General features: G+C 39.0%; 2 protein-coding genes across 5 annotated transcripts; one reads left to right on the top strand and one right to left on the bottom strand.

The window, feature by feature from the left end:
• Positions 1–633: 633 nt before the first annotated feature.
• On the top strand, positions 634–7,658 carry LOC112561442 (proteoglycan 4-like). Of its 3 annotated transcripts, none has more exons than XM_025233948.1 (6): positions 634–1,071; positions 2,248–2,402; positions 4,386–4,503; positions 4,703–4,867; positions 5,149–5,319; positions 5,502–7,658. In XM_025233948.1, exons 2-6 carry the CDS (start codon positions 2,259–2,261, stop codon positions 6,908–6,910), a joined length of 2,007 nt encoding a protein of 668 aa, XP_025089733.1. In that variant the 5' UTR covers positions 634–1,071; positions 2,248–2,258; the 3' UTR covers positions 6,911–7,658. The 3 variants fall into 3 exon arrangements, with proteins under 3 accessions (XP_025089733.1, XP_025089732.1, XP_025089731.1); XM_025233947.1 differs by having other exon boundaries at positions 635–1,076; XM_025233946.1 differs by lacking the exon at positions 634–1,071 and adding an exon at positions 1,448–1,707.
• A 407-nt stretch (positions 7,659–8,065) lies between these two features.
• On the bottom strand, positions 8,066–16,620 carry LOC112561445 (proteasomal ubiquitin receptor ADRM1-like). 2 transcript variants are annotated; one of them, XM_025233950.1, is made up of 12 exons: positions 16,389–16,620; positions 15,891–16,007; positions 15,513–15,630; positions 14,108–14,170; positions 12,977–13,039; positions 12,546–12,627; positions 11,386–11,498; positions 10,800–10,955; positions 10,178–10,201; positions 9,730–9,890; positions 9,331–9,433; positions 8,066–8,827 (listed from the first exon to the last, which is right to left on the bottom strand). In XM_025233950.1, exons 1-12 carry the CDS (start codon positions 16,584–16,586, stop codon positions 8,745–8,747), a joined length of 1,281 nt encoding a protein of 426 aa, XP_025089735.1. In that variant the 5' UTR covers positions 16,587–16,620; the 3' UTR covers positions 8,066–8,744. The 2 variants fall into 2 exon arrangements, with proteins under 2 accessions (XP_025089735.1, XP_025089736.1); XM_025233951.1 differs by lacking the exon at positions 14,108–14,170 and having other exon boundaries at positions 16,389–16,586.
• Positions 16,621–16,651: the final 31 nt, after the last annotated feature.

Genomic DNA, 16,651 nt, shown 5'->3' on the forward strand with positions numbered 1-16,651 from the left:
ATTTTTGTTTACTCCAGTCAAAATATGAAAGTGGGGTTTTATTAAGCACATTCTACCCCCTGATCCAAATCCTGTCTAAGCTCCGCATGGCTCAGTCGACACTTCGTGGTTTGTAAGCGCTCTGCAGGGCTAAGACGCCTCCCCTGCGGACTTTGAACGGAAGATAGGCAACCTGATAACCTGCGCCTTAATATCATCTTAACCTTTTATTCTTTGCCTTTTTTTTAATTTCTCACTGTTTACATGCTATACCAGGCAAGTAAATATAGTAATATAGAACAATTTGTATATTCCATGAAGGGTTTTCACACAAGTTGATGGCTTTCCTCATTAGAGAAGAATCTATACCCATACAGCTTTCCCACGTGTCAGCTGCTCTTGGTCCACCACAGGAAGCTCATCGTGCATCCAGGTCATGACAGGGAAGTTGACTAATATAAATACTCATACGTTCTTATAGTCAATGTCTCACAATGGACAATATATATAAACAATTTATGAAAAGAGACTTACATACTTCTCTCACTCTTACTATTGACGCTCACAAAGACAACACACCACTGTAGCATTAGCTCAAATGTTTTCAAATGTTCAGAGAGACAGTAAACTTACTAAGGACATATATATATATATCATTTGCATACCGACATTAAAAATCATACTATTAAAGATTATGCTATAGAAGTTACAGAAGAATATGTAAAATAAGAAACGTGGGGTGAGAATGTGAGAAATTCCAATATTCACTACACGCAAAGAAGTAGAAAAGGAAGAAAAAGGCGTAGAAATATCGGTACGGGAAGACCTCTCTGATGGCCTCGTCCTCTCATCGTTGTGCACCATGCACTGCACGACCTACGCAGCGCGACAGGTCGCGGCGGGGCGATAACGCGATGCAAGCGTGGAACACACTTCCTGCTTTGCGCGTGAGAATATTTGTCAAACATAGGAGAGGACACTACCTGTGAGTACCGGGTACGTCACGTGGTGCAACAAATCAGAGAAGGCACCAGCACTCATTCAGTGTGTGGTGCTGTACGTGGATGTCACACACTCCAGCTCGCTGAACGCGTAAGGTAAGACAAACGACTAAGAGCTTCTCTTGAGATAAGACACACGTAGAGATGAGTGCTTATAGCTTGCCAAAGATGATTCATTTATTGCTTAGGATAAACAACCATGTTAGGGAGGGAGGGGGAGGACAGACAGGCAGATTATGGGTACTGTGTGTTGTCTGTCTGTTCTCTATTGTCTACTAGGAATATCTTACATCTCAGTATAGTGATAATCGCGTTTTAGTTGGAACCATAGATACTTCGAGAGTGATAAATGCATGTATATAAAGTACATATGGAAACAGTTACATATCCTCTCATAACCACACGCACTGACATACCTCGCTAAAGCACGTGTACAGACATAGACACACGTCATGTGTTAATTAAGAAGACATTAGTACAAGGCTACAGTTAAGGTAACGGAAAACTCCCGTACGTAACCTTCCTTGTCAGGCGTCACAAACCATAACGTGTACCTGACATTTTTCCAATCGCTAAAAAAAATGCCCGTGAATGGTGCCAATGGTGCGTGTCGTCAGAGCGAGCTTTCATCACCAGGTAGTGTTTAAGTCTGCTCCACGCCGTTCTACCTTTCTCGATAGATATAAAATGAACGGCCATAATGGGTCGACAGAGGGAAGGAAGAAAGGTGAGTGTTCCCAGAAGAATGTTCCGCTTTCTCTGTACTTATCTTAGGTATAGTAGACCCTTCATGTTTACCTCGACAATGTGCCAGGCGCTACTTATTTATTACCACTGCCAAATTGCATGCCTTGCCCGTAAAAAAAGACAAAAAAACAAACGAGACAATAACACTTCCTGGTTGTCGGCCTTCTTGTCATTACTCTTCTTCTCTTCTCTACCCTCTCCCCCAATAAACCCACCATACTGTCACGTCTACACTGGCACAACCGCACATACTGACACTTTTGCTGCACAGGCTATGAAGTTACACTAAGCTACACTACATTAAGACAGAAAAAACTACAGTGTTTATACAACCTGTTTATCTTTGCTATAACAGCACAATGTGAGAATCAAGCATGGGATGTTCCCAATGACATAGTTTGGCCAGGTAATGGCTACGTACAGACTGTACGAGTGTACGGTATTAAAAACTGACAAGACTAGAACTGCGACCTCATCCTGTAGTTAAGTGTCCACATATCCACTACTCTACTGTTGGCAGACGATAAAAGCATGGCGGAGTTTGTGTTCCGGAGGGAGGAGGAGTGGACGGCCAAAGACCTCTACGACACCTGGCGCACCTCTCTTCCGATGCTTGTCATCGTCAACAAGGGTTTCTACGGCAACAGGGAGGAGTTGTCCTTCTGCACAGGACAGGTAAGCTGAGCATTAGTCAGTCGCGATCATTTCAGTTTCAGGGCTAAGCTTCACCTCACAGCTTTGCATCATTCGTTGAGAAATAGAAACTACTAGACTACATAACCACTAGTAATTTAGAATAATTTGCTGACTTCTAAGGGTTCAGCTGGCGTGACTGGGCATTCTGGTCTCTGGTTTTCTGCTGATGGGAATCTCGGCTATCAATTACAAACAACCCTGGTCTTCAGGAAGTAATTTGTCACAGCTAGAATAAACAAAAGTTTGTGACTCAGGACTGTCGCATTCTTTCGTCACATTTTGAATAACAACCAGGCGAGATAGGAGAATTCAGATGATATTCGCCGCTTTTCGACTCGACTGATACAAGAGACGCGAGTAGCCAGACCTGATTACGAAGATCCGTTTCTTTTTTCTGTTAGGGTCAAACACAAACAACTCTGCACAGACTTGTTTTACCTCGAGCATTGCCAACATAGTCGTCTAGCTTTTACCTGGATTTGCAAGGGTAGATTGGTGGGCAAGCAGGCAAACAAGCAGACAGACTAGAATCGTGCTCTGCATTACGACAGAACAGCTTTTCCTGACAAGAAGGAAACTCGTCAATACATACAATAAATCAAAAAGAATCAAAATTCATCGCTTTCCCCAGAAGCAAAAAACTATCTTCATGCATCATACTTATACATTTACAATTTTCCAGTTTAAGTTATAGAAATAAATGAATGTTAAACACCAGTTTAAATTAAAACATGTGAGTGAAAGAGAGAGAGAGAGAACTCTTTATTTACGAGGATGGAAGAATAAGCGGAACACGATTTTTAAAAACATTCAGCCCTCATTCCCCTTTAAAAAAAAAAATTAGGAAGAGGATGTTAAATGGCTGCTTTATCCTGTCTAGTCTAGGTGTGGAAGAGCACAAATTCTACTTTGTATGAAGATTCTTCTTTCTTCGGGTTTGGAGTAAACAGCCCGCTGAGCGCACACGTGTGACGGACGCTCATTAAACACTCGCGCAGTTGCTCAGACAATTAGCGAGTTAATTCTTTTTCCTTATAAACAGGACACATAAATCTGCCTCTTTGCAGGACCTGCGCAAATTTAGTAATAACAATAATTATGTTACAGTCATTAATTAAAAATATGTCGTAAGTGTAAAAAAAAGCAATATCTTAATGCACATCCAACAACAACAGCCTTAGTTATCGAGTAAACTACTAGAAAGTTTCTTTTAATCAGTTTGATATGTCGAAGAATACCAGAATTTCGGCATAAAATTACTGTTAAAACTGTTCACACACAAAGCTATAATCACGATTTAATCACTGATGACTGATGTTTCACTGTACTCACGAAATATACATAACACATCCTCCTCGAATGCCTGAACATAGAGACCGCCTATGATGTACACAACTGTCTCTGGGGGACGACCCACCACACCCTCTTCTTCCTGTCTTGCTACTCTTGGGGTAGCAATCCTAGTCGTTTGTCAGGGACAAATACTCCAAATCAAACACTCAGGACAGCGTGGCGAAATCTCATTATATTAGACGTTTGAGCAGAAAGAAATTTTTTTCACGTACTGGCCAGTATGAGCTTTGAATCCATGACTTCTGCTCCGAGATGGATCTCGATAGGTAGACGACGATTAGAACATGCTTGTTTGTTTAGCGAAATATACTTTAACTTATAGTCTGGCCACTAAATCTCACAGCAAGAAGAAACAAAAACAAACACACAAGATAACACATCATGATTTGTGGTCTTTCACAGGACAATTCCCACCACAGTTATCATCGCCTCATTGATAGTCACAGGCAGGCAAAGCGAGTGCACGCGTGGGTGTTTGAGTGAGAGTGTATTTGTCAGTAAGTGAAGGAAAGATCGTGCAATCAGACATGTTCACATGGGGGTTGTGGGACGTTCACACAGCGGCTGTGTTGTGTAATTATTGTCAGTGTGTTTCGTTGCGTGTTGCAGGTGCTGCTGTTGCACAGAACCGACGTGCAGGAGCGCGCCCTGGTGTACGACAAGCAGGGCAAGACCTTCAGCATCCCCCTCGACTACAGCCACTACTTCGCCGCTAACGACTCACAAGGTTAGCTATAGTCTTAAACTAGTCAGGGGAATGAGACAGACATGGCAAAGCAGAGAGAAAGAAGGAAGGGCGATGTAGAGAAAGGGATGATAACAACAAATAAAGATAAAACGTGTCTCTAACGATGATGACGACTGCAGGGACCGCGATGATTTCTTTGAAAGCAAAGGTAAACAAATCTCTTTCTACAAAATTGCAGAGGAAATGAGCTTGCGGGATATTATCGTAAAACACGGTGTGCCTGTGAGGATTCGGTTCGCGGAGTCCGGCGTTCATACCAAAGAGAACAAGTCCCTCTGTGACACCTTGAACGTGGCGGCTGTTCTTCAGGAACCTTTCTTCTTGGCCAACACGGTCAATCAAGGTAAATAATATTAATAATAATGATGATGATCATCATCCACTTTATGCTCATGCTGGCTTACTAGTTCACACAAGCATTCGATGTCCTGTAAACAGATGCCACAAGCAGATAAAGAACATGTAAACAGGTAATCTTGCAAGCACAAGTTTTCAAAGGATTGCTGTGGACTCGTCCTCAGCTGTACAAGATAAGATCATGTGATTTTAAGGTGCCAGAGTAAAGAAACTCCTACGCTGAAAGGCAGCACCAATAGTAATGACGATTTTTACTGATATTTACAGGGAGACTGTTGGAATCGGTGATTACCGTGCCGTTGTACCTAAAGGAAGTGACGTTTTGCCGAATAACGGATCTAGTGGACAAAACTCGTTTCACTGGCCTCCAGGACTTCATGGCTTCCATAACTGGACAGCTTTGTCAAGTTGATTTCACTGCGGAGTACGGTGACAAAGGTAAGTTTCATGGCCTCCAAAACATATAAGATTTGTCAAGTCCGGAGTAAATGTAGTGAAGTAAAAAGCATGCACGTACAACACGCACTCACCCTTAAGCCAACTCATCGCCTTTATCTTTACCTCTGCTTCTCTTCTACTCAAACCAGTCAAAACATTATGAACTTTTCTTTTTTTTACAGAGATGGTAAAACTTTCAGACAAAACCGTGACTCCATCAGCCAACATTTATCCAGACATCGAGACCAACGTCTACATTAACATCAAACAAACAGGGTATCGTCAACCTCCTCCACCAAGACCAAAAAGCACATCAGTGATACCTGAGAGCAAAACAGTAAAACCAAAGCCTCAGCCACCTGAGGGGCAGAAAGAACAACTGTGCGTCAACATTAACCGTGACCAGATGTCACCAACAAGCAAACTCCCTCCTAGCACACCGCGCCGTCCTCCGCCCCCTGTTCCAGTTGATGAACACCTGGACACTTCTAGCGCTGCGCCGTCAAACGCTGAGCAGCAAGGCTCCAGTATCTACGAGATTCCAGAGCCTGCGAGCGGCCAGACACGCGTATCGCTGGTTGAAAAGGGAAAAAAGGTCATGCATAACCTCCAGAAAGAACAGCCAAATATCGTGAAGTCTGAGCTTGACAAAGCTTTAGCAAAAAGACGAGATCGCGCTCGGGATGGAGATGCAGGGTCCGTTCCCAAAACAGAGGCTGAGGCTTTTAAATGTAAAAAGGATTCGGAAATTCCCTCAGTCGCTCCAGTAGGGGTTGTGTCTCTGTCTATGCGACCAGTTGGCGAAGAGTCACCAGTTCCTGTGGGCTTTGCTCCCCCAGGCTCAGCGGAGGGCAAAGAAAGTCGTACAGATGAAAAAAGATCCAAGACTTCAACAGAGAAAACAGCCATTACCGCCCCCAAGCCATCAGAAGCAGCGCCTCCTGTGCTCAATAGTAGCATGAAGCCCCTTGCCATGACACCGTTGAAGACGGACGTTATGGCGGATTCCAAAGAGAAACGAAAGATTCCCAAATTATTCGGAAAGTCTGAATCGGAGGAAGGCGACGACAAACCCAAAGTCTTGCCGAAGCCGAAGATAGGTCCGCTGTCGTTCGAGCCTGTTCAAATGGAAGCTAAGTCGGCAGCGAGCGAAAGTACGTATGTCAATCAGCAGCAGATGGCCATGATCAGGCCCACCATCAGTTCAAAAATAACCGAGACAGACACCTCTAGCTCCAATGGCCTCGAGCCCAAACCCGCTGTGACATCACTTCTGGAGGCTACCAACGCGAGCGGTGGAGCGTCGTCAGTGGAGAAGTCGGGTGCATCACAGTCCAACTCTCTAAGAGAGACGAACGCCGACGAAAAACCTTGGCCGCTGACTCTGAACCAGATGACCATAGCTCAGGTCACAGATGTTCTGTCGAAACTAAAGTTGGAGAAGTATGTGGCGAAATTCCAAGAGGAAATGGTCGATGGCAGTGTATTAAGCCGGCTGAATGATGATGCGCTTAGCACAGACTTCGAAATGCGCCTCGTGGAAGTGGCTCGCTTGCGGTCCTTTGTAGAGACAGGGAGGATACCGATGTAGTCTAGGTTTTGTTGAGACAGGAAAATAGAGATATAGTCTTGGTTTTGCAGAGACAGACAAGATAGAGATGTAATCTTGACTTTGCTGGAGACTGGTAGTCATCTGAGTTTAATGTTAATAGAGATTGCCATGATAGCCACCTACCTAGGCATTGCATCATGTAACTCCAAAAAGCTAGATCAAATTTTCCTCACAGAAACCTATCAAGTGTCACTTTTTACATTTTTGGTGTTTATACAACCTACACGGTTTCTCTGCGTGGCTCGTGAAAAAGATTTGTTCAAAGAAACTACAGTACATTTGGAGCTATGTGATGTAATGAACACTGGCAGAACCTTGGGGCATTTACAAGTAGTTTGTATCCATCATCAACTCATTGAACCAAATATGAAGCACACTTTTTCACTGTTAACTCTGTGACATTTGATACTGATAATGCTATGATGTTGATATCTTATTAGCTGTAACAAGGTGCCCATGGCTATTACATTCCAGTCACAACTGTTGAGTGAGGTTTCTGCCAACTGACAGGCATGAAACCTTGACGCACGAGACTCCTTTTATCCCATCCTGTTTTTTCATCCATGTCCTTTCATAGGCTTCTATATATATAAAACTGGTCCTTAATTCTTGAATATTTTACGTCACGTATTTTCACAAATCAATTGCTTTTCCCCTATCCATTTATCTGCACTATTAGTATCCACCCACAATCCTTTTTTGCATTAAAGCAAATGCAACATCAGTTCTTTGATGCTCTTTCATACCTTTTTGTAGTTCCTGATATTTCATGTCTGGAGTTACACAGGACAAGGTGCATGGAAGATTTTGCCATTTTATTTTGCAAACTCAATACAGATGAGCAGAATAGAAAAAGTTTACTGTGTGCACTCAAGTTTCAATGTTATCCCTCAAGATTATAAATGGGCACATAGGAAACCAAAACACGGAAACAGAGGCAGAGCTTTAAGGTAAGAATTCTCATCCACACATGACCGCGACTTTTTAAGAACTTTTAGCAGTATCATGCTGTTATGTTTTTGTCTAGTCTGCATGTTTTAACCCCTGAAATTTATACCTAGCGCAAGGTTACTACCTAATCTGAGCCCCTTTGAACCGTGACCATAAATATTTAACAGATGACATATTTCCGACTGTCTCCAAACAATTGTTTTTAATATTTTTAAAGACTACAATACTACCTTTAAAATATAACTCTTTACAAAGTTGGTATGCACCAATATTGCAATAATTATGTGCAATATGGAAATGGTAATGCAAAAGACCAAATACATGATGCACTGCTATTCAATGTGTACAAATCCTGTGTCAGAGAAAACAAGAATAGCTGTAATCAAAGTATTTGCAGTCAAACTGATCTTGAGTATTATATTCTCATTTCTGTCACAAACACTTAGATAAATGTAGCATGCTCCCAGAAAACTAGCTCTTTACCATATTTAGCGCTATCAGATTTTCCAAATTAAGTTTATTTCATCAACAAGCAATTGCTGCACCAATCACACCAGTAATATAAGGGAGACAAAATGCAACAAAGCAAGAAAAAGTTACATTTATAGCTGATGTACATAGTCCAAAGTCTTCTAACCCTAACCAAAAAAAGACGACAGTCTGAAAATCTTCACTTGTCCAAAGGAAAGCATAAAGGAAGGAAAAAAACAAAACAAAACAAAAAATACAAGAATAAGAGCAAAAGCCACTCCACCACGAAACCCCCAGACACCTAGACTCACTGAATACAAGAACAGATAAACTGAACCTCAAGATGAATGAAGAAGCACAGCAATTAACATTTAGCCAAATACTCGAGAACTTAATGTTCCATTCTGTCTTCATCCTTCTCCTCATCTTTCTTCTTCATTGCTTCCTGCATGGCTTTTACAAAGGCCTCCAAGTCTGTGAACAAAAATAATGTGAGCTGTGTACACTTTCTAATGGCTCAGACATTTACTAAGATTTAGCCTTATGTCATGTCAATGACATACTACAAGATGTCAAACTTTCTGATGCTTGTGTTTCAACATTGTATGAAACTAGGTAAACAGGATGAGGTGCTCATGATATACTCAAATAAAATCAGAAATTGTACACAACAAAGTCAGATGAAGAACACATACACTAATTTTCTATGGTTTAAAAAACATTACAGAGAGAAAGAGAGGTAATGACATTAATGTTTAGACAGCAAATGCCTTTTAAAGAAATGGCCTCCACATAATAAGGTGATATAGTGTGAGAGAGGTCCCTTAAGACAGCTTCACTTGGCAGAAAATTTAAAAGGTGCAATGACAAAAGTTTTAAAGAATATAGAACTGTTACAAATTTTAGATCATTTAAAAATTTTTTACTGTACAGTGATGAAAAGTTTCAAAATCCCCACAAGCTACACCATCACTCACCACCTTGGGCAGCAGCAGTGGCTACATCTTCCCCCAGACCAAACTGGTTTATCAGTGGCCCAATCTGCCCTGATTGCAGCGCTGCACTGAATGATGTCAAAGCCTTGAAAAGATTTAACAGGATGGGGATCAATCCAAATGTCATATATCAAAATCTGTGTCTCAAATAAGCTGTCAAAGAAATTGACATAGAGAACCATCTAACAGAGGACACAAAAAAATGTGAATAAAAAGAAAAGCCAAAACTTTTTTATAAAAAGTGAATTGAATAAAATTATAAACTATGTGTTGAGGTCTGTATAAAAAGATAATATAAAAACCCACCAACACGAATAAAGTTCCAGTTTTCTAATTGATACTTCATCAGAAATGTTATGTCTTCATGATAAATGCCTTTACCTGTTGGAACTGTGGTGAAGACACAGTGTTCCTTAACTCCTCTTCAGTTTTAGGAAGAGATTCTCCTTCAGGCAAATAAGGTATCAGACGCTGCTGCACTTCTGGGTTTGCCAATATGGGTAGCATGGCCTCAGGGTTCAGTGCCTTCGCCAGGTCAACAACTGTACATTGTGAACAGATTTCTTTCAAATGAATTTTTTTAAGAGTTGGGTACAAGTAAACACAGTAAAATTATGTTTTTTAACACTTGTGGGAGATAGCAATGGCATCTAAATATCTGCAATAAAATCCAACTTCTGATATATACACTTCAATGCACATCTACACCAAGATATGTAATGTAAGCAAATGCATGTATGCATGCAAATACACAAACATTAACTGCTAGATATAATTCAAGGGATCTTTCTTTCAAACATGCACACAAATTAAACTGCAAAATAATTACTCTCTTTTGGCTCCTCAGCAGGCACTGCAAAAAAAAAAAAAATTAATAAACAAACAAGTAAGCTAAAAGTCTATTCAAAATACTGCTTTGCTGTCAGATTTTGAGTATCTTTACCAAATGCTTTTCCATAATATATTCATAAAGTACAATAAGGAAAAATACATAAGAATAAGCACAAAATGCATCCAGCAGACAAGTCAAAGGAATCTGGAATTCTTTGTTTAGTCTCTTTAAATCAATTTCTCTGTTTCATCAACAGGACATGTGCTTTCACACTAAATACAGCGAAATATAAATACAAAAGAAATCATGTTAAGAATGTAAAAGCTTATCCATAATCAATTTAAAAAATACACCTTTTACAGGCCAACAGATTTTCAACCCACTTCACACTGCAAATGAAATATTTACTGTCTAATAAGCACCGGTGCACTGACCAAAGGTTGTATGTTGATTAAAGTCATTTACCAAACTAACCAATATATTACTCAAAATAAACTGAAGAAAATGTTTCTTTTTTTAAATGGATAATGAATATGTATTCTGTATAAGAAGAAAAAACTGCTTTTAGTATATTCAAGAAATAAGGAGGAAAGCAGCAACTGATGAGGAGAGGGCTGACCATTCATGGAGGAAAGGATGTTCTGAAGGTCACTCAGCTGAATCTGCTGGCGGGTGACTCCTGATGCTGTGCCACCTGCTGCTTGGGCACCAGGGGTTGTTGCAGGAACACTTGGCACTGCAGCTGTTGTGCCTGGGGCTGGTGCAGAGCTTACAGCTAAGAAAGAAACAGCAAAAACTGCAGTTATCTGTCTAGCTGAATGTACTCCCTCCCTTCTCTCCAGGGTAAAAACCCTGCACAGCCAAGCACTCGAAAATTCTTGCATATAGCAAATAAAGTTATACAGAACACTAGACAGATGAGGATGCACACAGTGATATGGATTTAGGTAACAACCTATGGTCAGCTGTAAGTGGCAGCAGAAATGAAGCATCTCCTAAATCAAAAGAACCTACTGTTCCTTACAGCAGAAATTGTACTGTGATAATATTGGTGAACATTATTTTTTTAAGAAACCAAACACAAAACCTATGTCACATGACTAGATCACTATTAAGATAAGTGTAACCACAATAGAAACACAATGCAAAAGTAATGTTGTGCCGTTCTTATTGGAAAAAACATAAAGAGAGGAAAATCTCTCCACCTGAACTTCCAGCAGCTGGATTAATCAGAGCTGCAGCAGTCATAGGTCGTGGAGGAGTTGGAGTAGTCTCCCCTGATGAACGGCTGCCAGAAGCTGATGAAACACGCAGGGGTCTTGGGGGGACAAGGGAAACGAAGATAAATAAAGAAGAAACTCAGTAATATAAAGAAGGATAGGTAGAAGAGATGTTGTAATAACGTGCACACAAGACAGCCAATACAAGGTTTATGCATCCAAATTACAATATTGGTTACAATAGTTGCATCATATAGTTGACAAAATAAGATGGTGTTATAACATGTTGACAAAAACGTAGAATGTGATCGCACATCTACAAACTCAAAGCTAACTATAAATCACACACTATATTTTAAGAAACAATTCTTAGACTAATAAATGCTATTCTGGGCCAAAAAATAGTCTTCAAGTAAATCTGAATAAAACAGCTAGTCATAATTTAAAGCTCAGCTGATAAAGCACACACGCGAAAGAAAATTAAATTCAGTTAAGCTGAGGGTGCGCAGAAATTACAGTTTTTAACTCTGAAAGTTCAGATATTTTTACTTACCTATTGAACAGATGTGGTTTTTCAACTACTTTTACAAAAAAAGGGAGTAAATTTATCACAAACATGTCATTTTAAGGAACAAGTACAAAAATCCTGTTCCTAACTTAGATCTTTTATTTTCTTTTTCTTTAATTACCTTAAATGCAAAAAAAAAATCCCTGCAGTCAGGGATGAAATTATCATACCATAAACCATACCTACTAAAAATAAACTAAAATAATAAGAATTCACTATAAACAAGCCCTCTTCCATTTCCAGTACCTGTTTCAAGCTATTGCTTTTAGATTAAAAATAATTACTAATCTCCTCTTATATGATGTTATAACACCATCTTATTTCTTGTGAGAACGAGACATTATAGGTGTTTATTTCTTCTTTTGCATCACTTTTTTTCAGCAAGAAATTTATATCAAGGTAAGTACATATAGAAAATTTGATTTAGATTTAAATGGAGCAGGTCCTTTCATTGTGTAACTGATCATTCTTGAGGAAAAGAAAAAAATCAAAATTAGTGTGAGTTTATCGTGACTGAGAATGTCTTCAAAACATTTTTTTCTCTTTGACTGGTGAGTGGTAACAAACTGTTACTTACGGCTCCGACATCGTGGACTGAGCACTAGCTGGGCGACCCATGAGTGACGACATGTTTCCAGGGGTGCCCATGCCCATGCCTCCTGTACATTCAAGTTACAGTAACAATCCTATACTTATTATGACCAAGAACTACTTCTCACAATAGTACAGGTATCTTAAGAACAATTTAAAAAGCAATTTTTATTGAAGTTTCTTCCTTTGTGCTTATCTGAAATACTTTCATCATAAGTAGTCTTCAAATGTTGGATGCAATTGATAAGAATAAAAAAAATTAACATGCATATCTGGGACATTTAGAAAGTGCTTACAAGGGAATGTATAAGATAAAACATTTCTCATTGGTACAGCAGTTATAGATTTGTTTGCCATAAGCTAATGCTGATAGGAAAAAAGTTACAATCATGTTTTCATTGTCCACATTCAATTTACCAAGAAGTTGCATTAACTGCTGCTGACTCATTCCTCCGAGCATGCTTTGCAGATCGCTGTCAGCTAAAAAAGGGGAGCAAAAAAAACAAACAACAATCAATCAAAACAAACCTCTTCTATCTGATGGCTCACACAGGCATTCTAGAATTTCAAATATAAAACTGGTCTACTGATTATACACGTGAGCATATTGTCATCTATAAACACAATTATTATTAATGATTTAGTAAGCCAGTGCTTCACTAACTAGGCAGTTTGCTGCCAGTTTGGTCAATATAAAGTCAACATCTGCTAATTAACTTTGTTGACATTGATACTGAATTGAAATTGAATGCTCCTTTTACAACTTAAAATATAAACAAATAGAAAACCATCTTCTGCTGATGAAAGGTCTATTCTAGATAACTAGATGAAGATATTTTGAAACTTTTTTTTGTGGTAGCCATGGTATTTTGGAATGAGGGGAACATTTTTGAAAGAAAATCAAGAGATATATAATTTGGTATTTGATGTTTTGGAAAACAATATTTTGGAAATGCAAAACATTGGTAACTCACATATAATTCCTTGACTGCTAAGATTATGTTCAACTACTTTCACATTATAAAAATAATGACTAAAAGCTATTACATAATTTACATAATAAGTGCAACATTTCAAAGAATGTTTTTATAAGAAGGAAGATAATGTAAAGAAATAAGGGGTTCCTTAACATTACCAGCAAACTAATCACTAATAAGCTTAAGAAAATGGCAAACTAAAGAAAGCTTATAAACTTGAGAGATGCATGCACACAGAAAAGAGATTAGTATAGCATTTCTTGTGAAGAAAACCTAATGGCAACAAGAAAGGAAACAAGTTCTTAACAAACAAGTTAATTAATTTCTTTATCGTCACCATCACGCCCACCTTGGCAACTCCTCAGTTTTGACACAGTATCCCATGAACAGGAAACATGCATGCTAGTTAATGAAGTCTATTCAATGGTCTCTCCACCCCCCTCCCCCCATTCTCACCCAAAAAACCCCAAAATCTGTCAGTTTGTGTCTCCACAAGGTGTGAGTGCTGTTTTAGTTTCAATGTGTTGGCACTATGACATGTCTCCATATTTTAAATGTCATCAGTACTTGCCATCAATGATGTTAGTCAGCAGTCTGTCCAGCATTTGTGAATCCTGGCCTCTCCCTCTAGATCCTTATTAACAACATAAAAAGGGAGTTGACATTATTCTAAAACACTTGAAGACCTCAGACTCACAGTTATTTTCAGAAGAACATTGCTAAACAAACACTGAGAAAAAAAACTTTCCTTTTGAATCTGGATAAAATTTTCTGTGCGGAATAAATTAGAAGTTTAGCTTGCAAAGTATAGCGGCTGAACTGAATTTCAGCTACAAGTGAGCACATATTAAGTGCAGATGCCCTTAAAACAAAATTCTGCATTTGGGTTGTAAGTACCTGAATGCTTAAGAGTACCAGCTTCTCAATAATAATTCTCAGGGATGAATCTTTATTACATATGCTTTCTAATCAATAATAATAAACTGTGCAATTTGTGCAGTTTAAAAAAATATCATTTTCTTTCATTCTTTGTACACAATAAAGACTGTATATTCTTTCCAAAATGTCTTCACATGTTAAAATGTTGCTACCTAGCTTTCTGCACCATCTTTCTAAACATTATGTTTTACAAGTTTATTGTTTAGATCCTGCTCTGAGGTCTTCAAATTCAAGTTGATTTGTGTGGTTTATCACCAACTCTCACCCTCTCTTAGAAAAATAAATAAAAAAATAATAAAAGAAAAAAAAAGAAAGAAAACCTGATGTACTACTCTAGTGCAAGCCATATTTTTATCTACTCATTTTGAGGCTATTTTTAGTCACTTTCATGCCATAATGCTACTGATCAAGAACTTGTCTCCTTTCTCAAGAAAAGGAAAAAAACACACTGAGAATTCAACACTTGAATTATATCACAAACTGTACTTTTTTTCAGTTGAAATTTAAAATGAAGATGGTGACTTGAAATTTTGGATGCAAAAAAGTGCAAAGCGAGCAGAACACTTTATTAATAGACTTCTAACAAGAAAGCAGTCTGGGAAGGGACTATGACAAAATATAAAAGTAAAAGACAAAGTCAATCTAAATCTTATAAAGCATGATATGCCCACACCACAAAAGAGAAGCGACAGCCAGTATCATTCTGAAAACCAAAACTTTTAGTTTTAGCAAAAAGTTTGCCACCACTTATCAAAACAAACTTTATCACTAGGATGGGCCAAACATTTCCCCCAAAAGGCAGAAAAGTGTACCATATTAAGGTGCCTCCATATGAGCATGCAACAGATATTTGCCAGTATATATTATGTCCTAATATATTTTTCAATGCCACCACCCTGTTGCCCACCCAAGTGCATGCACACACGCTCACACACTAACAAACAAAGTGCAAACCAGAAAAAAACAACTGTGACTATTGCATACTAAGTGATGATACTGCAGCATGATAGGGAAGAGATATATTACTCAGTTCTTACCTAATCCTGACATTTCTGAAGTCAGGCCACCCCCACGAGAGGAACCAGGTGTTGGAGGATTGTTCAGAAAGTCATTGACTTTCTTACAATACTCAGAGTCCTTGTCTGTCTTTGGTTCCTAGGCACATCACATAAACTGTTTTTTAGCGCTGCTTCATAATAGCGATGTGAATACTGAGGTGATGGATACTACTCAGGTAAAGGATGTTACTCAGAGACTAACAATATGCTTGACTGCACAAATGTGGCTGATGTATAAAATCTATCGCTTAAATTTAAACAATTCTGGTTTCATAATTGATGCCTGTATCCCCACAGAAACTCACTACAGATTCAACCAATAATATTTATGACGTTTATCCACTGTGGTTGTCTCACCTGCATCCAAAAAAAAAACTTGCGAAGGGATGATTTAAACTTCAGCACATAAACACGGCCTGTAGTGCACTGTGAGACATGCTTGAATTCAACATCGTCAGGAAAAATGATTAAATCCTGAAATTCAAAAAAGAAAATCTCTAAAAATGTTAGAAGTTCTCGTGGCAGTCATTATATGATTTTATCAAATCTTTCTTACGCAATTAGAAAATATGCATAACGAAGCCAAAACAGGCAGTTCAGTAAACCAATGGCACAACACATGGATTTTACATATCTACAACTATCGGACAGATTGACCATGGACGTGCATTGATATTAGTTATTAGGGATTGACCCCCATCCCCGCCTTCCAAAATACTTTTTTATGAGTACCAAGCCCACAAAGATGCGCCTTTTCATCAAAAAAGAATTGCAAGACCCCCTTCCTACTCTTCAGCTTTAAAAAAAATCTAAACTAGCAAATGACGATACGATGACGATGCCAATTTGACTGACCTCTTCCGCATTACCACTGGAACGGTCCTTCCAACAGAAGTGCATGAGAGAGTCTTCAGATTGATAGACATATACTAGACCCTTCCTTTTGTCTGGGTGGACCATCTTGCCTTTCATGTACATTTTTCCAGCGCGAAATTCCACCAGATTTTTGCTCTGAGAGCGGCCCGCGCTGCTTCCAAAGAGTGCTGTCGCCATTTTGATGCCGATGGACTACTCCTCCGTAAGGGAGGTAAACACGTAATCTTGATAGTCGCTTCCTT

Source organism: Pomacea canaliculata, linkage group LG4 (assembly GCF_003073045.1).
Source record: "Pomacea canaliculata isolate SZHN2017 linkage group LG4, ASM307304v1, whole genome shotgun sequence".
Classification (NCBI taxonomy): domain Eukaryota; kingdom Metazoa; phylum Mollusca; class Gastropoda; order Architaenioglossa; family Ampullariidae; genus Pomacea; species Pomacea canaliculata.